The following is a 25,775-nucleotide window of genomic DNA, read 5'->3' on the forward strand; positions in this document are numbered from 1 at the left end:
AAATATAAATATTTAGTATTATATAATAATAATAATTGACAATAATCGATTTAATGAAAAAGCCTCACGCGTACATACGATAATGAATATAAATATATTTTGTATAAAAGAAATTATTTTGGCAGTTATTACGCAATACCATTTTACAAATCAATAAATAAATAATAATTGCAATAATTATAATATGTAAAGTAATAATCTACGCACTCTGTTGATAATTACGTATTAAGATATAAATATTAAATATTATTTATCTTAATCACAAAAATAATATCATGATAAAATATAATTGAAATAAAAAATTAATTTAGCCGACTTTTGTTAACATGATTAAAAAAAGAATTATAATTGTCATACTTTCTCTTTGGCCATGTATAAAGAAATGCATTTAGAGTCTTTGAATCTTAAATTGATATTAGTATCGACTAAATTCGTAAAACTTATTCTATTTTATTACTTATCATTTGATATTTAATTAATTATAGTAAAAAATATTTAAAATTACAAGCTGTCTTAATATAATCCTAAATTTCGTCGCTCCTTCGTTCGTTAATTCGCTGTCTTACCTGAGGGCCATTGTCATTTACATCATCATTCACACCTACATCTACATCATCATCATCATCATCATCATCATCATCATCATCATCATCATCATGATTGTTATTATTACGGCGATTATTATTATCCGGCTCGTCAAAGTCTTCATTGTCATTTCCGTCATCATCTTGGTTAGACTCAGGCGGCCTCGTCCACCTGATCAGGGTCTCCGGTGATCGATACAAGAAAATAAGTTTGGCAAACAAGTCTTCTTCTAAACTCAGCTCTTTACTTTCTCGTACCAAGTAAATGTCCAAGCAGAGTTTCAATATTCTATCAACGTACGGCATGTCATCGAACATAATCTTGGGTGCCATGTCACTGACGATGCGCCTCATTAGTTGACTGACAACAATAACAGCAGTTGTATACAAACCGAGGATCCCCATGCCGCTGAAGAAACTGAGCCCTTCGGGAAAGGCTTTTTCATTGAACATAAACATGACTATATTATTGCTGCAGTCGTTCAGTGGAACATTTTTGAGAACTTTGTTGTACAAGTTATCGTTGCATTGCTCTTGGATGATCCACCACTGCTGTCCGAGTTCTGAAACTAATTGCAGAGTTACATTACGGTACAAATTATCAGGACTGTTGGTTATTATTTCGTCTTGCATATAAATTTGCGTTGGCGCGTGCATCAATTGTTCTACTACGCTGGTATTGCGGCTTGTTATTTTAAGAAACTTCGGAAATACGTGCGGTAACGATAGAGTTACATTTGGATTATCACTGTCGGAGGATAATAATAATGATAAATTAGTTCTTATTGGATTGAACTCGCCGTTGACGTAAGCTGGCAGTGGAATGATATTTGGCGTTGTGGATATTCCTGAAAAATCTTTAGCATCGGTTTTTCTTGAAACCGCCCATTCGACGTGAATATTCATTGTGATGTTTGATTTCAATTCATTTCTCAGCTGGTCCTTCTCTAAAGGCGTGATTCCCCAAATTCTTTGAGTCGATTTGCTCAATTTGACAGTCGCAACATCACCAGATCCGTAATTATCCAAGAAAGTATACGCCGGTCTGTCAGATGTGTAAATTCCTTTTAAAGCTTTGAACTCTTCGTCAGTGTAAGAAAATATTGAAGCGTCTTGAGCAGTTGCTGTGTAAATAGGCTCGTGCGAGCTAATTTGGATCCTCAGTGAGACTTCTGAGGGTATATTTGACACACCAACAGTGCTACTCAGCGCGAATAGTAACAGTGGGAACCAAATGAGACCTATTATTACTAAAAGCAATCCACCGCCGACTAAATATTTGCTCATTTGTTTCTTTTTTTCTCCACGCGGCTGCGGAAAATCAGACTCCAATCCACGCATACATTTTATTTGATATATGCTTGCAAATATGTCCTCCATTTTGAACCAATCCATCACCGTCATTGAGGTATCTGTCCAAATCCAGTCCATCACCGCACGTAGTTCAAACAAAAATGGTATCAGCATAAATCCTTTGAACAAACAGTAGTTTACAATGTTGTATTTTTTGCAGAGGAAATTACCGAGGATGCGAGTTGGGTAGCCAAGTCGCAATTGGTAAGCTGCTAATAATAAATAAAAGCATTTGATGATGTACCAAATTTGTGGTGGCAAACTGTCGTTGAATGCACGTCCTGTTATACCGGGTAAGAAGAAAAACATCCAGATATGGATGCCGACAATTAAAGCGTATTGAAACGCTAGCTTTCCTAAGATTGATTTTCGCAAGTACAGCGCACGGTCAATTACTATTAAAGCAAACTGTATCAACATCATTATCAAGAATGGCATTGGCACGCGGTTTTCTTGGAGGTAAGCGGTTACACCGCCATCACCTTGCTGGTTTCCAAACGAAGAGAATCGGAAGATTATCAAGAGAAAATTGAAAAAGTCACATAAAAACATGTAAGCGTAGACATTTGTTTTTTCTTTGCCATCGGGGTTTAAAATATTTGCGAAAAAACCTTTCGCTGGCTCGAGGTATTTTTTAAACGTCATACTGACTGCGGTGGTAAGTTTTGCATCGCAGACATTTGTTTCTTCGTTTCTTATTTCTACAGGCCGCTCTTCGTCGCTGTCGGTATTGTGATAATCCGAGTTGGTTTCGCCGGACGTACCAGCAGCTTTCGGTAGGTCTTTTGAAGTTGATACTGAGTTAAGATCTTGGTTTGATTGAGTTTGTTCTTCATTTTGCCATTGAAGACGAGTCGAGCCTGCTTGACTAGGACCGCTAGCAGGAGACAGACGGTCTGGACCTATTATTAATTTTGACGGAATTATCTTTCTAGTCGCATAAGGAGTCGTCCACTGGCCTATAGACTTGAGCATGAATCGGTGGAAGAATACCATCAGAAGAAGCAGCAGATCCCAAAGTGCGTAATTAGCTTTGCGGTCGACTCCTATTATTGTTGTCGTTGCCAAGGGATTTCTTCCGGATACCTGGTTCCATGCGATCAAGTCCCACTGGAAGATACACTTTATTATCACGATGGCTTCGGTGTACGCTATTATTGTCACCCAAAATGTTTTGGAGGGCCGGGGAATTGTTAGTGAGCCCCAGAAGAATACCATCAGTGGCAGGGGCACTGACAGCACCGAAGCGTTGTTAATTTGGTGTAAAAATATCATGAAATAACACATAAATGTTGAGTGCGCGAGAATTCCAAACCAGATTGATGCTAGCAGTTGAATTATTGTTGGCTGGTCCACTTCTGATAGCTCCGGTTCTTCTTCTTCCACTTGTGATATTTGCTGTGTTCTTGTCAAAATTGAGCTGTGAAATATACATTTTTTATTTTATTACATTTGTTAGTTTGTCTTCACACCCACAAATATCAAGGATGCAGGATTTTTTGCATCAGCCTTTTTTTTAATGTACAGTGATAAGCATTTTATTGTTTTGATAAATAATTTCGGTAATTATTTACAAGTGGGGTCAAACGTATTTTTGGCCATATCTAGGTGAAAAATTAACATTTAAAAATTTTTTTTATTCTGCTTGTTTTCACGGCGAATTTAAAATGGAGATATCGGTTTTAATTTAAAAAATTAATATTTCAATAAATTTTTTGCCTTCCAAATTTGGAAAAAATTTTGGCTCTCATATTTTTGGATAAAATTTTTATTTTTTTTTTTTTTTAATGTTTTTGGCATATTTTTTTTTAAAAGTACATAAAAAAAAAATTTATAATTTTTTTTGAAAATTTTTTAAAATTGTGATAATCAACTTTTTTTTTTTAATTTTTTATTTTTTTATGTATTTTTGGCCATATCTAGGTGAAAAATTAATATTTTTTAATTTTTTTTATTCCATTTGTTTTTTACGGTGAATTTAAGGTGAAGATATCGAAAATTAAAAAAAATTAAAATTTCGATAAATTTTTTGCCTTCAAAAGTTGGAAAAAATTTTGGCAGTCATATTTTTGGAAAAAAAATTTATATTTCATTTTTTTTAAAAGTACATAAAAAAACGAATTAAAAAAAAAAAGTTTATAAATTTTTTTGAAAATTTGTTAAAATTGTGGTAATCAACTTTTTTTTTTTTTTTTAATTGTTTTTTTTATGTATTTTTCAAAAAAAAAAATATATCAATATTAAAAAAAAATGAAAATTAAAATGGTAGACCCAACTTGTAAATAATTACAAGTTCTTTCATAAACGACTTTTAAAATAAATTAAAATCATTTTAATATAATGAAAGTTAAAAGAACCTTTTTATCATAACATAATAAATTTTTGTACTAAATGTATTGAGGCTGAATTTTAATTAGTAAAATAAAATAGAAAGCATGCAAAGGATAGTACTGTAATAAAAGAATGCAATAACATGCAAAAATGTAATTTGTGGGATATAATTAATAGTAATTATTATTTTTTATGTGTGATGAAACCGATACCTGGAGGAGGACCCGTCCAATCCTCGCTCCAAACTCGGCGCCAGGATTCGGATGTGTGGCACAGTCAGCAAGCTCTCCTTCCTAGTAAAAATAATCACCGTTTCTCTAATAGTAATTACTAATTTATACTACAACTAATTATTTTTGGGATGATAAAAAAATAAGAAACTAAAATTCACATGTTTTTGAATTTTGCTTATTTTTTTGACATTTTTATAAACTTTTTTTTATTTCTTAATTTAAATTCAAAAGTATAAAAATAAAAAATAATTTATAAAAATTACCTTGGATTAATTTAGGATTAAAAAAAAAAATTGAATGATTTAAATACTTATTGACAATTAAATCTTGATGACAATTGAATGGATTGAAACTTACTGAAGGATTTTCATTGGGATTTTGAAGGAGCGCTGCAGACATTCTTGCAACCAGGAAGGGATTTGATGCCTTGTTTAAAAAAAAATTGGGATGTTATCATGCGTTTATTTATGAGTGTATTAAAATCGAATTATTTTAGTGCGAGAAATATAAAATAAAAAAATTTTTTAATTTAGTCTAAAAACTAATAACTAGGAAAATTAATTAGTCGAATGAAATATTGTTAAAATTAAATGCTGACGCCGTGAGAGAAATTTGAGAAATAAATAAAGTGCGGAAGATTTTTTGAGGAAACCAAGCTACCAATACCAAAGTCGCACACCAGAACCTCTAATTGCGTTATAAATTATTAATAATATTCGTTCTTCAATAACAAGCCCTACCTTTCGCTCTTTGCTTCTAGTTGATCTGGATCCTCAATAGCGACCGTTTCTTTTGAGCTTGCTTCCGTCTCTGATCTGTCAGGGCGAGCAAATTTACAAACTAATTTTCTAGCAATACTATTATCGAGCAATCCGTTAAATAATAAAATAATATTCAAAAGCTCGCGTAATTTTATAAAATAATTTATATAAACGTAAAATTTTAAAGCACTTGAAAGTATTGAATTTTTCTTCCATTGGCTTGTAACTTGTTGGATAAAGCTTACAATTTTATCTAAAACTACTGTAAAATATTTATATCTAGCTCATGTATTTTACTCTACAATTTATAAATAGTAAATAATAATTATTAGTTACAAATAATTAATTTACCTGTCTTTCATTAAAGGTATTGGTTGCCAGATTTGATTGATACCCAATCTCATTCCCATTCGGAAATCAGGTTTAGCCTGAAAGTTAATTTTAATTAGTCATTGAAGTATTTAAAATTAATATTAATTAACTGACCTTTAAAATTAATTTTTCTTTGCTCAAAACTTTTCGAATATACCGATAGTCCCTAGAAAACTTGTTTAAATGTTTCGTAGCAGAAATCATAAAACTGTTTATCAGCTCAAATAAAAACTTGAAGTAAGTCAAAAAAGATACTCTTTTTTTAACTTCATCATCTTCCAGCGATGTAGCGCTGCTGTCTTTGTCATCAGCATTTTCACCAGAACGAGATGGACTTTTCTGTGAATTTTTCCTTGATTTTCTTCTAGCTTGTGCTTCTCCAGAAATCTCGCTACTGCGATCCACTTCCTAATAAACAAGTATTTTATAAAATAAAATAAATATTCAAATTGATATTTATAATTAATAACAAATAAACAATGCGGTTCAAATTTAGCTGAAGAGTTTAAAGTTGTATGTTACAGTAGTCCAAGCTAAAACAAATTTTAATATTTAAATAATCGTTCGTGTGTATTATTGTGAGTAAATATAAACACAAAAATGAATGACTAAGTTCCAATACCTTTAACAATGCCATAAGACAAAAAGTAATGACTTATGCTTATGATATTTATGATAAATGATTGGCGTATTACCTTGGACATAAAAATACAAATATTAAGCAAAATATTTCTTAGTTTAATCATGAAAAATGACTAATGAATAATTGGTAATTATTTAATTGAGAAAAAGTAAGAGGCTACAGCAGCGAGATGAGAGGATTCAAAATAATTAACAGGTAAATGTTAATAAATATTTTGTTAGAGTACGCTAAATTGTTAGATTTTTTTAAGGATCAAGGGAAAGGCTCACATCGGTCGTCGCGGCAGTCTCGGTTTCTGAACGTGCGCTCAGATAGGACATGGATGATTTCTTGCGGGATAGCGGCATACTCTGACGTCTCAATCGTAGTGCATCCTTTGATGTTCCTCCGTACATGGCTACGTGTGTCGCGATCTCAATGTCTGTCTTAAACAGCGTGGACATCAGCTGCAACCATCACTCAGCGAATCAAAATCCATTTTATAGAACGTATTCAAATGATTTATTGACAGTTTTAAAAAAAATAAAAATAATAAAAATGATTATTCAAATACAATCATTGGGATTTTGTGCGATTAATAATAAAAAAGTTAATTTGTGCTGTGGTAAAAATAACATTGTGCAAAACAGAAAATAATATTAGTCCATTGTTGTCCAGCTTGACAATCAGTAGAAAAATAATAAAATATATTATTATTTATAATTAAAAATAAAACAAGTATGAAGTTTTTAATTAAGAAAAAAATTTGTATATTTTTTTCTAAAATTTATGATTGAATTGTAATTTTAAAAGTATTCATTTTGATTAATGAAAACTAAATGATCTTTTTAATGAATGAAAAAAAAAAAAAAAAAAAAAAAAGTTTCATCGCTTTAAATTTTAATCATAAATAATAAAAATAATAAAAAAAATAAAAATAAATGTTAAATATATGATAAAACAAAAAATACTGACCTCAGAAACAGTCATTCTACGACCTTTGTGTCGTTGCAAACGACGTTGCTCTTCTTCATCAATTTCCATTTCTGAATCAGGCAATGCTTCGGTAATATCTTCATCATCCACGTCGTCGAACATGTAGTAATCTCCAGATCTTACAGCTACATAAAGAAAAATTATTATTAATATATCCTGCATTATTTTATTAATATAATTTAAACATCACAAGGACACCATGCACACAAACGTCTACTTAAAATTAAAACATCAAAATTATTTACAGGATATTTTACAGAGGAACAGGATTGATTTTTTTACAATTAATTATGGTGATTATTGTACAAGGAAATTTACAAATGTCTGAAAAAAATTTAAATAAGGATTAATTAATTGGATGGAGTAAAATATTTATGCAGGATAAGTTTTAGTAATTCTAAACAAGAAAGAAGTTTCTCAATTACCCTCTCTGTTAGTTTTTGGAGCACGATGTTTGTACAATGGACGATCTCTCGGATAGAGCGAATCTAATAGAGAACACATAAATTAAAAAATAAATAATAATTAAATTATAATTTAATTTCTGAAATATAAAATTTTTAATAATTCAAAAAAAAAAAAAAAAAAAAATTCCTTCAAATAATTTTTTGTAAATAATAAATTAATGTGACAGTTGTTTCTAAATGATGTATAAAATAAAAAAAAAAAATTTTTTTTTAAATAAATAATGAAATGTGCATGTGCAATAGTCGCATTCAAAATCATTGCTGTGGAAGCTTATGTACATAGTACGATGACCTAGGCTGGATGTTTCTTGATATGATCGGTTACATGTATGATGAGATCGTTGTGACCGCGAAGTGATTGAAATGACAGAATGCCCAGAGATTGTTGGTGCTTCTGGATTCCAATTAGTCCCAGCAAGACTGGATTGACGTCGTCGATGGATGCTTTTTAAAAGAGACTGGCAAGATCGATCGCTGTTTGCTGGCTGATCGTAAGGTGGTGGCGAAAATACTGGAAAGGTCTCATCAGGTGACACGCCACGTGGATTCAATTCACTACTCGGCGGCGAGCCGAAAGATATTCGTGTGGGCTCTAGATAACCCTCAAGACTCACTGATACAATAGCTGAGTTTGGTGACGGCGCTTGCAATAATGAAGAAGCGCGTGGAGTCAGAGGTGGTGGGTCATATTGCTGTTTATCATCTTGCAAATCTTCGCTACTGTTGTCAGTGTCACTGTCATCTATTGGCGTCTGATAACCCTGCGGTGGCGTGTGTCCTGAAGAGACATACGAACTTGCGCTACAAGTTCTTGCCAGTGGTGCCATTCCTTTGGCACAATTATAAGTTCATTGATAGTTTTAAGATTATTTTAGTGTAAGATAAATATTGAGATTTTGATTTGTTTAATTTGAAGTGAAAATTAAGATTATTGTAAAGTATTAAACCTAGATCTTGTAAAATGTCAGAGTTGATTGAATATTGAAAGTATATGAATTAAAGCAGTCTAAAAATTTTTTAATTTTTCTCCATTTTTATTTTCTAAATATAAGTGTTTAATAAAAAAAAAAAACCTTTATTATCCACTAACATTTGGAAAAAATAGAATAAAAAATTTATGTCATTAAAGTTAGCAGACGTTCTAAATTTTTTGATTTTTTTTAACAATTAAATTAAAACAAAAAAAATTTTTTTTAAAAATTGCACTTGCAGTTTTTGCACGTGTAAGTTTTTTTACACGTGCAAATTTTTTTTTTTTTAATTTTTTTGTAATAATTTTTTCAATAAAAAAAAATTCCAAAAATTTTTAGATGTCGGTTAACTTTAGTCTTATAAAAAATTTTTATTTTTAACCACTTAAGAGGTTACATAGGTTTCACGATTTCAAAAAATCGATTTTTTTGTCTTATTAAATTCTACAAATTTCAACTATTTAAAAAAAAAATGCCGCGAAATTTTATCCAAATTTTTAATTTTTTTTTTGTAAAAATCTCTGCCAAAAATCCAATTTTCATTTTTTTTTCTTCGTTCAAGACTTAGTTTGAAGTCTCAACTAAAGCACATCTTTTTTCCGAGGGGTTGGCCAGAAATGACGTCACATTAGCATAGTTTTTAATGTTTTTTCTTTTTTAATTTCAGTAATCTTTTATTAAACATGTACCTTTAAGACAGTAAAAATGAATAAAATATTTCATTGTTTTTATTAAAAAAAAATTATTGAAAATTTGTTGAAAAGATAATTTTTTTCCGGAGGAACACCATGTAACCCCTTAATTATAAATATTAAAAATCTATATATTTTCTTACCAACTTTATGATGTGCTGGTTCTTGCCAACTTGGTCCATGAATTTTTTGCTGATCAGCTTTAATTTTATCCATTTTCAGCTTAATATTTTGCAGAATAGTATTTTCAATGCTTTCTTGATATTCAATTCGTTTACGATGAAGATTCTCAAGCAATTCAGCGCCACGAGACGCCAGAATACTCATCGCTTTAGTCTCGTCGACGATATGAAAGAAGTAATAACTTTTAAATAAACGTTTTTGTATAATAAGAAACGCGAAGCAGAACCCGTCCCACATTAAACCGCTGTCATCTTGTGGCATTTGACACTTTATATCATCAGATACGTCTATTTTGAATTGGGAATTTCTATATTGATAACAAGCTATTCCCAATAATTGAACTAGCCAGCAGGCTGATTTTTGGAACTGTGTTATAAGAATACATCCAAATCCTTGGAACAGTACTTTCAAAAATATAACGACAACGTTGTAGCCAATCAAAAAGTTCCACCATCTAAGAATGACTCTCAGCGGTCTGAGATAAAAGTCGCTTCCTTGCCAGAGGAAAATAAACGATCCAATCAAGTAACCAAGCGAGAAGATATTTGTTCTATTGGTGCCAGCAAGGAACATCATTGACAGTGTTATCCACATGAAACTCATCATCACTCCTCTTTTTATAACATCTAGCCAGTTGTGGATAAATGACACATAATCTTTGACTGGATTGACAAAGTTTGGCTTGTCCATGTCTCGAAATACTGAGTAATTATGTCCCGCTGGATGTTCAATGTTATTAGCGCTACAATTAGCTTCGATATTGAAGACCAAACTTTGTCGGACGATCATATACAGCAGGAAGAAATCGCATATCAATTTTCTTGGATTCGGTGCATTGTCTGGGTCGGGCAGATACATCCATTCTTGAAGTCTTCGGTATATATTTACCCACGGATAGTTAATACACAACCATGTAGGTGGTGCGACAACGAAGAAATATTGCAGAGGTAAAAGAATAATGGCAAAGACTTTGAAGAATGGCCAAATTTTAGCAGTGACACGTCGTGATTGTGCGAAGAAAACCAATAACCATACACCATAGACGACTGAATAAAAGTCTATGCGTGCTCTGATAAGTATCACAATGCCTATTAAGCAGAATTCAAGACCAAATTTGTAGAAACCGTAATTCAGGAAGAATTTAAGGCATTCTGCGATTCCTTTGTCCGCTTCAGCTCGTTTTATTTTTGGGAACATAACTTCTGGCATTTCTAGTGGCTCTCCACGCCAACGGCGATAGAAAGATTGGCGGACAGTAATGATAGCTCGAAGCGTTGTCACAATAACAATACCAATGTAACCTTTTAGTAAGTATGCAAGCATTTCTTGCTCAGAAGGATTGTCGTTGGCCGGTGGTACTTTATTTGCATTAGTATTGAAAGTGTCGCCCCAAGCAGCAGATGCTTTCTTCAACCCGATCCACTCGGCAATGTTATAAGTTTTAAGTGTTTGATTACCATTATCTGGATTTTCTCGCGTGCAATTAACGTTGAACTTGTCAGGATCGATGTACTGAATTTGATAAAGCATCTTCGTAACCATCAACAGTGCTATTACTACAGACATGCTGTTTATGCCCATTATTTGAATCGGACGTCTAAAATTTATAATTATAACAATAGCTGTTACGAAAATTAGATTTATTGCGCATACGTCATTGATGCAGAGTAATATTAGAGACGTAAATACTATCTTTTGGATATGAATTTCAAGTATTAACCAAATGTAATTGTAAAAATTAATTAACTGCTTAACAGTACGACGGAAAAATGCAGCTCTTTCTAATTTCGACATGTGTTTTAGTTGTCGTAAAGTAAATATTGTCGAGGCTTCTTGATCTGGACCCAATAAAACGTCCAAAGTAGACGTTGGTGGTACTGTTGTTGCTTCTGAATCAGCACGCTGTAATTCTGGTAGTACTTGTATCTTATCGATGTCCGTGGCTTCGAGGAAATTGTCATGGAAATAATGTATCTGAATTACTGTGATGATTACGAAGAACGTGGGTGTCAAAAGACGAACGAATAAGTCTTTTGTTTTGTATACTTCAAGACCTATGTCATTTTGCAAACGTTCGTTGATTCCTAAATGTTCCCAGTAGGAAGTAAAATCACGAAATTGATATGTATATACAAGAATTAACATAATAACTGAGTATGCAATAACAGTTATCCAAAATCCATACATCATTTTTCTCCAAGCGACCCACGAAATTTGAAATGAAATCACGAAAAAGAGAAATAGTGTCATATACATGATACGGAACATTGTCATCCGTTCTCCGGTTATTCCACTAGTAAAAAGCATTATTGCGACAACGACAATCCAGAATTTAGTCAGTAATTTTTTGACAACAAGACCGACGTCTTTCATAAATTTACTTTTTATTTCAGGCATTTCTTGATGCATTGCAGTGGCTGCCGATACTGAAACTCTGAGTGGCGCTATCATATCTCTGAGGGCCGATGTTTGTCGGGCTTGGTGTCGCTCAGACATATACTGACGCATTGTTATCCAAAACATTACCATAAATCCACATTTCACCATCAAGTGCCAGCTTTTCAATTCATTTGCATTTGGAAAACCTACTTCTAACATTGGAATCCCACCGATTATTTGATCTGGCCTTTCTTCAGGTGTTAAATTCATACTGTAGACATAACAGATAAGAAGAAGAATTGTTCCGTACATTACGACAAATGGTGAGCATTTCATCATTGCTGAACGCTTGTTAGGTGCCATCCATATTATTAATGCCCAAAGAAGAAAAACAAATGTCGTCCAGCTGTGGTACATGATAGACCAAGTCTTAAAGTAAAATGAAATACGATAAGGTTAAAATTTGAGTTATTCAATTGATTTAGATGTATTTTTGGTACTTACCATCATTATAATGTTTGTTGCTAAGTAAGATGAATGAACAAATAACTGGAGAATTGAATAAATGGCCATGATTACTTGTTCAATTACGCCTAAATTATCTTCTTGAGTATCTGTTAAGAAAATTATATAAATGTGAGATTAAATATATTAGTACAATTTTTAATATTTAAATTTACCTTCAACAATAGATTGCATTTGTATGTTATCATCATTTTGTCCATCTTGAACGGTAACACTTCCAGTTGAATCTTGTAAAAGTCCAGCTCGTCCAGATCCAAATCGCATTAACTGTTAATACCAAAGCAAAATTTTTTTAAATTTCATCAAGTCATTTAATGAAAATATTTATTTTCAAAGTAAATAACCCAATACTATAAAATTTATATTAAATTTTAAAATAAAATCCATTGTATTCCCTGAACATGAAAAAAATTTACTTTAAATTTAAATCTTATTTAAAAAAATTAAAGATAAATAAAAAAAAAAAAAAAAAGGAATATTCTATTATTAATTTAGAGTTAATTAAGGAATTAGGGGTAGTCAGAATTTTTGAAAAATCGATTTTTTTACATTTTCTTTAAATATCATATCTTAAAAATATTCTCTGAAAATTTGAAGTGAATCAAGAGTGCAAAACTTTAAATGCATTTTTCTCAAAACAGTGTTTTTTAAACTGGTGACCACTCTAACTCGAAAACCGCTCAGTAGATTTTAATGAAATTTACACAACTTTTGAAAAACATAAAAAATTAGTGCCTGATCAAAAAAAAATTTTTTTTTTAATTCCAATTTTTTTTAAACAATTAATTGTTGATTTTTTCCCGAAAATTTAGAGAAAAATTTTCTGAGGCCGCGATTTTGTTAATTTTCAAAACAAAAAAAAAATTTGATCAGGCACGAGATTGTTTATTAACAAAACTAGTTTTTTTTTGTCCGATTGATTTTGGATAAATCTCTAAGAATTTATGATGATCACCGCAAGGACCTTTTCTTAGAACTAGATCAAGACAAACAGCCTTAACTTTTAAAATTATTTATTTTTTTGAAGTCAAGTCAAAACATTGTGTAATGATGCCATATTTTTTTAATGAAGTAAAAATGACTTGTTGACAAAAAAAAATTATTGAAAATTCTAATTTTCTGATTACTACTAATCCCTTAATATTCAGCAACATATCAAGCTTAGGTATTGGGTAGATTACTAACTATTAATTAAAATTACAAGTGCATATAATAATGGTTGTACGGAGTGCTTATCGCGTTTACAAAATGTGATTACAATAGTAGCAAAAGCTCTCACCGTGTCAGTAATGTTTGTAGCACTATAGGTATTATTATTCTGCAGCAAGGATGCGTATACGTAAATAAATAAATTACATAATTATTAATTAATTTATTACATTAATAACTAAAAAAAAAACTATTCTAAAAATAAATAAGCAGCGTCGCTATTTGTATACGTACGGGCGTTCTTTCATCCGGCTGATTTGCAGAAGTTGCAGTAGTAGGTGTCTAAAACACAGCAACCAAAAAAAACCATAGAAGACATTCCCGAAGAGTAAAGAAATATGAAATGAAAAAATAATAAAAAGCACATAAGAATTAATTATTAATTAATTAACATATAAAATTAAATTAGCAAAATCAAATGATATGTTAAGTTATAACAAAGCAAAGCTTAACATGTACATCGTAATTCATATCATCTACAAACATTGATTTTATATTTGCTATTATTGTTATTATTATTATTAATTAGCATAACAATTCTCACGTATGCTTTCCGACGTGCAGATTGCCATCTTTGCGATGGCGTTTTACGTCTCATAGACACATGACGCGTGATTTGTGTGTCTAGACTTTTTAATTTTTGACTTAGCCTTATTGGTTTATCATCAGACAAATTCTGATTCGTTCAAGCAGCGTCACGAAATTTAAAAATATTTTTATTAATATTTCAGTCATTTAAATTATTAATATTGAAGTAATTAATTGATCCATTAATTATAATTAAAATAATTCGCGACCCAAATCCCAAAAGGACGTATAAATTTTTTTTTTTTTTTACTAATCACTTTATTAATACTTTTAATTCTAAAAATAAAAAAATTAAATTTCCAAAGCCAAAACTTTTAACTTTAGGACATTAAAAATTAAAGCCAAAAGAGCGCATAGTTTTTTTTGCCGATTGCTTTGAATTGTGATTTATATGTTACTAATTTTGCTACAGAATTGAAAATATATATTGATTATTAAATTACAAATAGACCCAGTTATTGACACTTGCAATTTTATTTAAAAAAAAAAAAAAAAAAAAAAAAAAAAAGTCAACTTTAATAAAATAATAATTATAATTTTTGAATTATAAATTTTAAGAAAATTGTTTTTTTGAGAATATTTGATTTTTTTAATTAGAATAAAATTGCAAGTGTCAAACAACTGGGCCAGTGTCAATAAGGGCGCAATTCTAAGTTGAATAGCGAAAAAAAATTTTTTTATACGCCCTTTTGGCATAAAATCTTATCTAACTGCTGTAATACGCTTTTTTGACATTTGGGTCGCGAATTATATTGTATAAATGAAAAAACACTTGATACATGCTTACCGGTGATTGGAAAAGAAATTTCGATTGGAGCGCAAGGATGTAGTAAAGCCAAAAAAGTCTCAATGCATATGCATATCCATTTTGAGTCCAATCATCATTATCTAGAGTGAATATTGTGTTTCTTGGATCAGTACAGTTTGTTTTATAATAAGCTTCAAGTGCAAAATAACGTGACCATCGGCTGTCAACTGGAATGTACTCTTGAGGCCATTGATTTTGATAAGACATCAAAACGACTATGTGACCTACTACGACAACCATGACAACTCTGCAAGTTATTGCAAAGTTTCTAACAAGTTCTCGATTGCATGCCCACCAGGTAGCAGCTCCGAAGAACACTAGGAAGTAAAATCCGCCTTCGACTGAGGGCGACAAGGTCGCGGTATAGCATAGAGACGCCAGCACTATGTATGTTCCTATTCTTCCGAGGAAGTTTATTATTTTGGTGTTGCGTTCTTCTGCATATTTTCTTAATGAAGATTGAAGATTTTGGTCTTGGCCTGGAGTGCTCTCGAGGTCTTGGTGATTGTTTTCGGACGTGAATCGACGACACAGGATGTACAGCGTTACCATTATTGGTAGAGTAAGTATTTCTGGGAGTAGCCAGTAGAATACTTCTAATGTTGATGCACCATCCATGCGAACTAAACCAAAATGTCGAAAGAGCTCTTCTAAAAAGCTGCAATTCTCGGTGAACTTGGTCCAGATTGATGATGATACGACGAGAATTATTTGGAAGATAAACTGTATCACACTGGTGATGAATGTTAGGGCTATACATGACTTTAGGTAGTGCCCAGTTGTTCTTTTCATCGACTCGGAAGTTGGTATTGGAATAAATGGTGAAATGAGCATAAGTATCAAGTAGATAAGTGAAAGTGCTGTTGGTCGCCATATTGTACCTGTAATAATAAGTAAACGTTAGTAAAAATGTAAAAATTATCAACTGTTGTTGTTTACGTTTATTTTATTTAATTAACAGTGAAAATTTTCTTTTCGGAAAGTCATAGACAATTTAATAAGTCGCGTTCCTAATGCCAAAAGAGCGCATCTCAACATCTACGCTTTTTTGGCTTTGCAGAACCAAAAGGGCGTATAAAAAAAATTTTTTTCCTCCAACCGACTTAAAAATGTTTATAACATTCAGATCCGCAAAAAAAGTGGATAAAAAAATTTTTTTTTTTTTGTATACGCCCTTTTGGCTCTGAGATAAAACCATTTTAAAGCTAAAAGGGCAAATCATTTTTTGTTAATCATAATTAATTATTAGCCTTAAAAAAAAAGTTATAACACCGGTAAAAATAATGACTTTTCATCTCATTTTATTTAAAAAGAATATGGATTTAAATTTAAAAAAAAAAAAAAAAAAAAACCAAAATAACAATAACATTCTATTTGAAGAAAAATGAATTTGACTCAATTACAAAATTTTCATTTCTATTGGCCCAATAATCATGTCTCCACTTACAAAGTCTAATGAATTATGTTTAACTGTACAAATTACAAAATCATATCAGATTAAAGTACTTTTTTCAAAGTTTATAAATTTACAAGCAATAGATATTTATTATTTTTTACTTTCAGAAACAAAAAATAATGATAATGGAGACGGCATCGGAGTAGTACCTAGTTAAATTGATATTTTAGTTTCTTCTTTAATCAAATACATTTTCTCCTCAAATAAAATGAGTAGAGGAGTCATTATTTTGACCAATGTTATAACTTTTCTTTTTTTTTTTAAGGCTAATAATTAATTATGATTAAAAAAAATGATACGCTCTTTTGGCTTTAGAATTTTTTTGTCTTAGAACCAAAAGGGTATATACAAAAAAAAATTTTTTATTCACTTTTCTTACAGGTCTAAATGTTATAAATATTTTTAAGTTAGTTGAAGTGAAAAAAAATTTTTTATACGCTCTTTTGGCATTAGTAACGCGAAGTATATTTTAATTAAATTGAGTATAACTGATAATATTTAAAGAACTTAATCTTGGGAATTTGGACAATAAATTAAGATGTTAAACTATAAGAATTGCAATGTTTCGCTGATTTATTTCAGCTTCATTAAGCAAACTAAAAATTAAAAAATTAATTTTTAGTTAACACAAATATTTGACATAAAACAAAAATAAATAAAAATTAATTTTTTGATATTTTGTTTGCCTGATGAAGCTGAAATAAATCAGCGAAATGTTGCAATTCTTATAATTTAACATCTTCATTTACTATCCAAATTCTCAAGATTGAGTTATTTAAATATTTTAAGCATGGACGAGAACTTAAAAAATAACTGATAATGTTAATTAAAGATGAAAATGAAGTTAGCCGACATTTCAAAATTTTTAGAAATTTTTTATTGAAAAAATTTCACATACAAAAAACTATAAGTGCAATTTTTTAAAAATATCTTTTTAGTTGTAATTTAATTAATAAAAAAAAATCACAAATTTTTAGACGTCTGCTAGCTTCAGTGTCGTAATTAAAGTTATTATCATTTGCAGAGTCTTGATGAAGTCTATAGTCCGTTGACTAGTTGATGATCTGATGTAAGGTGAAAAATTAATCTGAATTATTGGAAAATTAAAATCCCAGGCTTCTTGCATTGATAGTTTATAGACTAATTAACAATTACTAATTTATTATAAATGATAATTATGTTACACTTCACAGTTATCAAATATTAATTAACGGACATCATCTTCATTGAATATACTTCAAAAGTATTGTACTAATAAAAAAAGATTTTAATGAAAATTGATAGAGAATTAACTGATTTACAAATCACGTGCCCTAATTATGGGTTAAATTGATAATTATTAAGAGATCAAATGATTCGTGGATGTTATAGAAACATAAATTATTAATATGGAATTCGGATTCAAAATATTACCGATTAATTTTAAATTACTGTAAGCGGTATTAAAATTTAGTTTCAACAACGAGAGAGTTAATTGAATAAAATCATTTCACATATTCTGGTATAACTTATCTATGATCCATTAGAGATGTTCTAAAATAACAATGAAGGATTAAAACAGTCCATCTATGAATCTAACATCAGTTAGAATAAATAAAAATCATTTTTTAATTTCATAATATACTAAATAACAAATTATACTCTAGTATTCTTTCGAGTCTTTTTTTAACTACACAGACGGAGTTTTATTAAATTTTAACGCTGAGTTCCAAAAATAATTCAAAATTACACTGTCATTTGAAATGTAATTGGTTCAATGAATTAAATATGCATTTTTTTTTTTTTTTTTTTTTTTTTTTCAAATATATACAATTGCTTTAAATTTAATTCTTATAGAGCGATATTTTTTTTACTGAATGTAAAGCATAAAATTTTTAAAATCGTTTTTCAAATTTAAACAAACTTTAGTTATTATTAGATTTGTATTAAAAGTGGAGAAATAGTTCCATAAACAAACTTTCAATGCATATTATTTTAGTGACACCGGCATTACTTATTTTTAGCTATTCCAACGAATGGAAACGCCATTACCCAAAAAATTTGAATCAAATCATTTATATTTCTGGCGACAAATCGTGGGTGAAGTTCTTATATAAACATTATTTAGATTAATCCCGAACTCAATAGAATATTTTCTTGAATGAATCGTAAATAATTCTTTAACTGTTAACATTGCTTTCATTATTGGTAAATAGTGTGCTGCTTTCAAGTATGAATTAAAAATAGTGTAAAATACAATTTATAGTGGAAGTTCATTTTTAACTCATAAAAAATCGGGATATATTTATAGAAATAAATTACTTTAACTCTATTCAATCCTTTGAAGTTTTCTACTCAAATATTGATGATTAGCTTATACTTTGTGTTAGATAAATTGAAAGAATGTATACATATATGTAATACGGAAATTAAAAATACTTTTTATTAGAAATTTAATAAAAAAACTTGTTTGATTGTTTGGACAGAAAAAAAATTTTGGATGTAAAATGAAATATGTAATATTTTTATAGCAAACATTGTAAATATCTGTGTATATATTTAGAGTGTAAAGAGCGATGCAAAAGGTCAAATAGTCAGTAGGTATGTCGTACCTATGTAGAGATTGAAATGAATTATAAAAGATATGTGTTTCAGAATATATATCATAACAATACTTTCGAGTATAGGAAAGGTTGCGATATTTAAGAAAATGATTTAACGAATGTATTTTTTGGAGAAAGTTGTCTCAATGCAAAAAAATATTTATACATGAATTTTTGGCTAAACAAATTAAACTTTAAATGAAAAATCCCAAAAAAAATTTTTTGATGATAAAATTATGCAAAATAGCAAACAAAAAATTTAAGTGATTGGTTTAATTGATTGAATATTATTTTGTTTACTATATCATGCTGATGATTTGGAATTGATTAAAAAATGAGTCACTCAATCTGACTCACTTTTAAAGATAAAGTTCTTTAAAAACTTGTTTTTTGAATAAAAAAATAAATTGATTTACTAAATTGTGATAAAAAATATTTAATAATATTTATTTTAGAAAAAACCGGAGCGCAGAATATTTAAAAAATTTTTAAAATAGCAAAAATAATTTTAATTTGGTATTATTAAAATTTTTTACTATTATTTTAATTAACTTATTTTTATAAAATATAATTATTAACAAAATAAGTTCTAATTACAAACGTACAAGTTAAGTATATTATGACATATCACGAGAGTTGAATATTAATCCAGCTAATTATAATTAATAAGCTCAAAATAAGTGTAGATAATAGCTTCCTAAAATAATTAAAAATCATAAATATTTAACTAACATTAAATGAGTCATTTATTATTGAATAAATCGAACTAGTTGTGAGTGGATAATATAATGAAACTCTAAAAATTAATCCTAATAAAATTAAATTATTATAATTTAAATAAATTCCGTTGAAGCATAATTTAATTATATCATCGTGATCGCTTATCATCTAAATACTTTAAAATTTTGAGGCGGTACTAACATTACTAATAACCTTAATTAAATTATAATTAATTCTGCGCTTGTTACGATACTAATGTAATAAGAGATAATATCTTGTAAAATAATTATCTTCACTGTGACATATTTTTTATTTTAATTTCAACTATATGAATAAATTCTTTAAAAATGTGACATTGACCTTTAAATTTGCGTAATTTTAATGTTACTCTGAAGTCATTCGACGAGTTATATAATATTAAGAAATAATAAGATACAAAGAAAGCATGAATAAATATTATCTAAATATAACATATGTGATTTGATTATATTTTCAGTCTCTCCGGCTATTTTGTTTATTTTTACAACCGACATATCATTTACAAACACTTGCCGCTCGACGGGTCGCAGTAGTCACAATCTATTAATATTGAGATATGGTTTTGATTGGTTATTTATTTTTTGCAATAATTTAAGAAAGTACTCGCGGTAATTGCATTCTTTAGTTTATTTATTTTATAAATAGAAAGAAAAATCTTTGTTGAACTAATATTTAAATGAAGTTATGTTTGTTTGCTGTTTGAGCGCGGAGCTCTCTAATTTTGGATTCCCCTAAATGTTCTACTAAAGAAATTTCTCTTGTAATAACCAATGCTACAATGTTAAAAATAATAAGGAAGTTACTTGTCGAAAGTAGAGTAAAAGTATTAACTTCAATTATTATATGTATTTAAATTAGAATTCTAAATTTTTAACAATAAACTAATTTAAAAAGTTAAATTAATGATGAAAAATTACCTTTCAGATAAAAACAGAATGATAAAATAATTGTAGAATTAAAAATTGTAAATATTAAATTATAAATTTTTTAAATTCAGGAAATTGGTATTTTAAATTATTAATATAATATAAATTACAATATAAAATAAAATAAAAAATAATATATTTAAAAATAGTTTCAAAGTTTTCAAATTCAAACTAATTATATGTTACGAAAATTAAACTAATCAAGCATAACTAAATACTGATCAGTTTATCATAAATGTCACACGTGATTATTGACTGGGAATATAACTACGAGTTGCTGATAGTTATTTAATATTTCAAGAGACTGACTAATGTAACTAATGATAATGAGTTATAAAAAATAAAAAAATTAATTTATGAATATGATTTATATTTACGATTTATTGTATTACTCACACGCTGTAAATATTCCAGGTACAGCAATCCTGAGAATCGCGACGTTAAGCCAATATTGCCCCATTGTAATTTATTTTTTATGTAATCTTCGTTTTGTTATGGATTTTTTATGACCTGTGAATAAAATAAAGATTTTTAAAGAAGAAATATTTATCATTTAAATGTATGCTGAATTTAAATGTTCAAATTAATAAATTACGACTTAAAATAAGTTTTAACGAGAATAATTCGATATAATAGCACAGTTTTGAGTGAACTGAAAATATTAATCCATAAAAGAGCTAATTCATTATTAATGTCAATTATTTTAACTTGTGTTAATCGCACTGATTAATGTTTTACGGGAAATGTATTGAAAATAGAGGATCATCAATATCATTACTATGTATCGATCATTTTTTATGGTTAAATTTGGTATCGTTGAAAAAGTCTTGACCTGAAGTTGTGAATTTTCAAGGTTTCATATCACTCTCACCAATAGTCAATTTATTATGATAAGTATTTCGGCTGAATTTAAAAATGCTCTATCTCTAGATACATAAGTAAGAAATTACCTTGTATCTTCTGAACTATTGACATTTTCAGAGATATAAGCTCATCCTGATGTTACACTCATCAAGACCTTTCATTTGAGCACCCACATCAATTTTTCATATATTTATATTATATATATATATATATATATATATATATATATATATATATATATATATATATATATATATATATATTATATATATGTATATATGAAAAATATATGAAAATGCATGTGGGTACTCAAATGAAAGCTCTTGATGAGTGTAACATCGGAATGAGCTTATATCTTTAAAAACGTCAGTAATTAAAAAAAATACAGCGCAATTTAACAAAAGTCGTTATTTAATAAAGCAAAATTTTATTTATTAATAGTTTATAAGTTAGGCAGACACATAGTGACTGCAGACTTGCTAGTTAATTATCATTTTAAATTTAAAAATTAAAAATTTATTTAAAATTAAAAAAAAAAATTATTTAAAATTTAAAAACAAAGAATTATCAGATTTTTAATACTATTTTTAAATTAAATTATATTTTCGATTGCTTTGTGAGTATAGAATCAAGAATTAAAAACATTCACTTGTGTGAAATTAAGAGTTAATTTGTTTTTTTGCTGTAATTTGTTTGTAAGATTAGAAATCATGACGGAATTTAAATGAGATATAAAGCATCAAATAAGGTTGCGTAGAAGGAACAAGGTATTGTCTTACTGAAGGGACAATGTACAATTGTACAAGATTCTTAAGTTTAAATATGAGATATCCGAATGCAAGATAAGTAAAAATAAAACAATGTAAATTTGAATCTGTTAATAACAATAACAATTTGAAAAAAATGTAAATAAGTGATAAAATCCCTGATATTAGAAATATTTATGAATTAAATGTTATTTGTAAATAAAGTAAAAAAATATTAAAAAAATATTGGATTTTAAATGAGTGAAATTTTTAATTAAACTGTAAAAAAGTATTTATGATTGATTTGATTGTTTGAAAGTGGTCAATTTTGATTATAACAAAGGAGACTTGTTTGACCATCTTGTGTGTCATCGGATGGGTGGAACATAAACAATGATATGTAGGGTACGATCGATCGTCCGAAATTCCGGTTTATACTCACATGAACCACTGGTAAAGTATCAGAAACAAAAACCGCAAAAGTCGGTTGATTTAAAATTATTATTATTAATATTAATGTAAAAAAAAATACAGAAATTTTAATGAAAATGACTTTATCTTCAGATCTGTCAATAAACTTAGCATTTATTTCAACATAAGTTATGTTTATTTTACTGACAATTATCTTAAGAGATTTGTTAATAATTAAATGGCGTCACACCTCTTAACTTAGTAGAGAAAGCCTTCTGGTCTGCAAGATAATAATATAAAAATAAATTAAAAGAAAAAGCTTGTGTTCATTGCGTGAGACACGCAAGGGATGAAGATTAACTTAACTTAATTTAAAAATGCGTGAATCTCATCCCTCTTTGTTTGTATGACACAATTAACTTGCTGTATCATTAACTTACAATAAATAACATTAATGAGTTTTATCTTATGATAACAAAAATTACTTCATATTTGTTGATATGTACATATTAATATATAAATGACTCATGGCTTTAGTTTAATGGTTACTTTTTAATAGAGTTATTTCGTTTTCCATTTAAAATTTCAAAATAGGTTTATTAGTAATTTTATGTTCTTTTACACTTAATTATCTTTTATATCGTCACGTACTCACGGACGGCCTTTAATCACTGATGCAGGAAGTATTTGCATTCTTTGCGCGTTGACCATTTTAAAGAATAATATAAGTGTATGCACCATAGTATTAAAAATATACTACATACGTACATATGTGTATATAAGGTATATTTGTTTGATTATTTGTCTTGTGTGGACATTATCGCCAACAGGGAAATAAAATATGGTTTGATACATTATCGATAATATATCAAAAATGACAATAGAAAAATGATAAGAAATGTTCCGTAACAATTATGTATTATTTTTTTTTATTATGATGATGATTTGTGTTTAAAATATACGTACAGTATAATAATGAAAGTAGTAAATATTAAAATTGAGCTTTACTTTTGGTTAAATATTTGCTTACTCATCAATTAAAAAAATAATATTCTTTTGTGATTATTAATTAATAAGAGCTATTGATACTGATGAACAATTATTCATATTGCCTTTAAAATATATACATTTTTTATTAAAATACATGAAATTACTTTAGTTTTTTAAATTTTATAATTGTTTTTCTGTACACTGAGCTATAAAATAAATATTTTTAAAAAACTGAGCAATGTTATCATAAAAAAATTGATTTTTTGAAAATTTTACACAATTTTATTTCTTACTCAAATAAATAAAAATTTTTCTCACAATAATTTTCCTGACAAAAAAAAGGTTTTCTAGATTTGGGAAAAAACAATTTTGAATAAAAAACTGTAAGTTATCTACCTAAAATTATTCTTTTTCAAAAAAAAAATTTTTTTTCTTCCACAAGGAAGTTACTGTAAGAAAAATTTTGATTTCTTTAGCTAAGAAATAAAATTTTTAACAAATTAATTTCTTATTACAACAATGCCCATTTCTTTCAAAAGATATTTTTTTTCATTAAAAAAATGATTACAAAATAATAAAAAAAAAATTTCATTTGTAAAAATCTTTAAAAACTGTAAGTGCAATTTTTAAAAAATTTTTTTTTCTTCTAATTTAATTATTAAAAAAATCAAAAATTTTAAAGCGACGGCTAATTTTAGTATCATAAAATATTTTATGACATTTAAGTTAGCTGTCACTATTATAATTTTTTAATTTTTTTTAATAACTAAATTTGCTCCAAAAAATTATTTTTGAAAAATTGCATTTTTAACTTTTTTAATTTTCTAAATGTCAATTTTTTGTTCTTATTTTTTTTTGCGATAATTTATTTGTTAAAAAAATTTTTTTAATTAATCATTATCTGCTAAATTGAATGACATCAAATATTACATTAAAGTTAGCAGTCATTAGAGAATTTTGAAATTTTATTTAACAAAAAAATTAGTTCCAAAAAATGATTTTAAAAAAATTGGATTTTTAATTTGACCCTCATAATATTTCCCTCATATTCAAAATAAATAATTAAAGGGAATTATAAAACTGTTCGTTAAGAATAAAATTTTTGTGCACAAAAATAATTCATCTAGTTTAAAATAATTAAATTTCACATATCGATTGTAATACGACTTACATGTAGTCAGCTGACTATCATATAAATATATATAACATTGAAAAATTACATTGAACATCACGTTTTGTACATAAACAATCAATATTTACCTCATTAAATGCAATTATCACCTTCAAATATTTCCTAAAAATTATTTTATGTCAAATGTATAAAATCACTGATATTAAAAAACTACGTTCACTTAGGAAGAAGAAAATTAATAAATCTTTAATTATTTTAACTAATTTTAAATGTCAGTTTATTTGACGATTTGAATAAGTATTTCTTCACATTTTTTAAAGTTGTTATTACGTTTCTTTTTTATTATTACAGGTCACTGATAATAAAATTTACTCGTCTTTAATACCGGCATTATGTTGGTTATGCGAGAACTAAATAACATTATATATGGTACTATATAAATATTAAATACAAAATATAGCTGATTAATAATAAAACAGGCTGTACATATTGTATTGTAAATATGAATGTTGTTTTCAAAACGGATAATTGTATTTATGTAATGCGAGTTATTATAATAATTAAAAAAAATTATAACGACCAGTCGCTCACGGTCAACCGGTGATAACTGAAAACTCATCATTCAGTAAATATACGTGCTAAGCTAACCTAGACTTTATAATCATAATAATAATAACAATAATAATAATAATAATGGTAACTAACGTAGTTGACAAGGAAGAAATTAAAATTTAAACAGTGTAAAGTCACCAACTTTACCGTGACGCAACAAGTAATGCACCTATTTTAATCTTCATGCGATAAAACCATTTAATGTATAAATAATATATAACAC

The 25,775-nt window shown here is 28.2% G+C and overlaps 1 protein-coding gene across 12 annotated transcripts; it reads right to left on the reverse strand.

Annotated features, from left to right (window-relative positions):
* Positions 1–25,543, reverse strand: Piezo (piezo type mechanosensitive ion channel component). 12 transcript variants are annotated; one of them, XM_074244488.1, is made up of 18 exons: positions 25,069–25,543; positions 21,194–21,307; positions 15,054–15,955; positions 14,223–14,354; positions 13,913–13,960; positions 13,749–13,787; positions 12,625–12,736; positions 12,449–12,558; positions 9,526–12,373; positions 7,678–7,740; positions 7,232–7,377; positions 6,547–6,723; positions 5,749–6,042; positions 5,614–5,690; positions 5,242–5,316; positions 4,859–4,927; positions 4,481–4,561; positions 1–3,357 (listed from the first exon to the last, which is right to left on the reverse strand). In XM_074244488.1, the coding sequence occupies exons 2-18, from the start codon at positions 21,255–21,257 to the stop codon at positions 525–527; spliced, it is 8,070 nt and encodes a 2,689-aa protein (XP_074100589.1). In that variant the 5' UTR covers positions 21,258–21,307; positions 25,069–25,543; the 3' UTR covers positions 1–524. The 12 variants fall into 12 exon arrangements, with proteins under 12 accessions (XP_074100589.1, XP_074100619.1, XP_074100594.1 ...); XM_074244518.1 differs by lacking the exon at positions 14,223–14,354; XM_074244493.1 differs by lacking the exon at positions 13,749–13,787.
* Between the last annotated feature and the right edge of the window lie 232 nt (positions 25,544–25,775).

Source organism: Cotesia typhae, unplaced genomic scaffold, assembly GCF_013202065.1.
Source record: "Cotesia typhae breed Kobodo isofemale line unplaced genomic scaffold, CoteBio_Ctyphae contig_11, whole genome shotgun sequence".
NCBI classification, from domain to species: domain Eukaryota; kingdom Metazoa; phylum Arthropoda; class Insecta; order Hymenoptera; family Braconidae; genus Cotesia; species Cotesia typhae.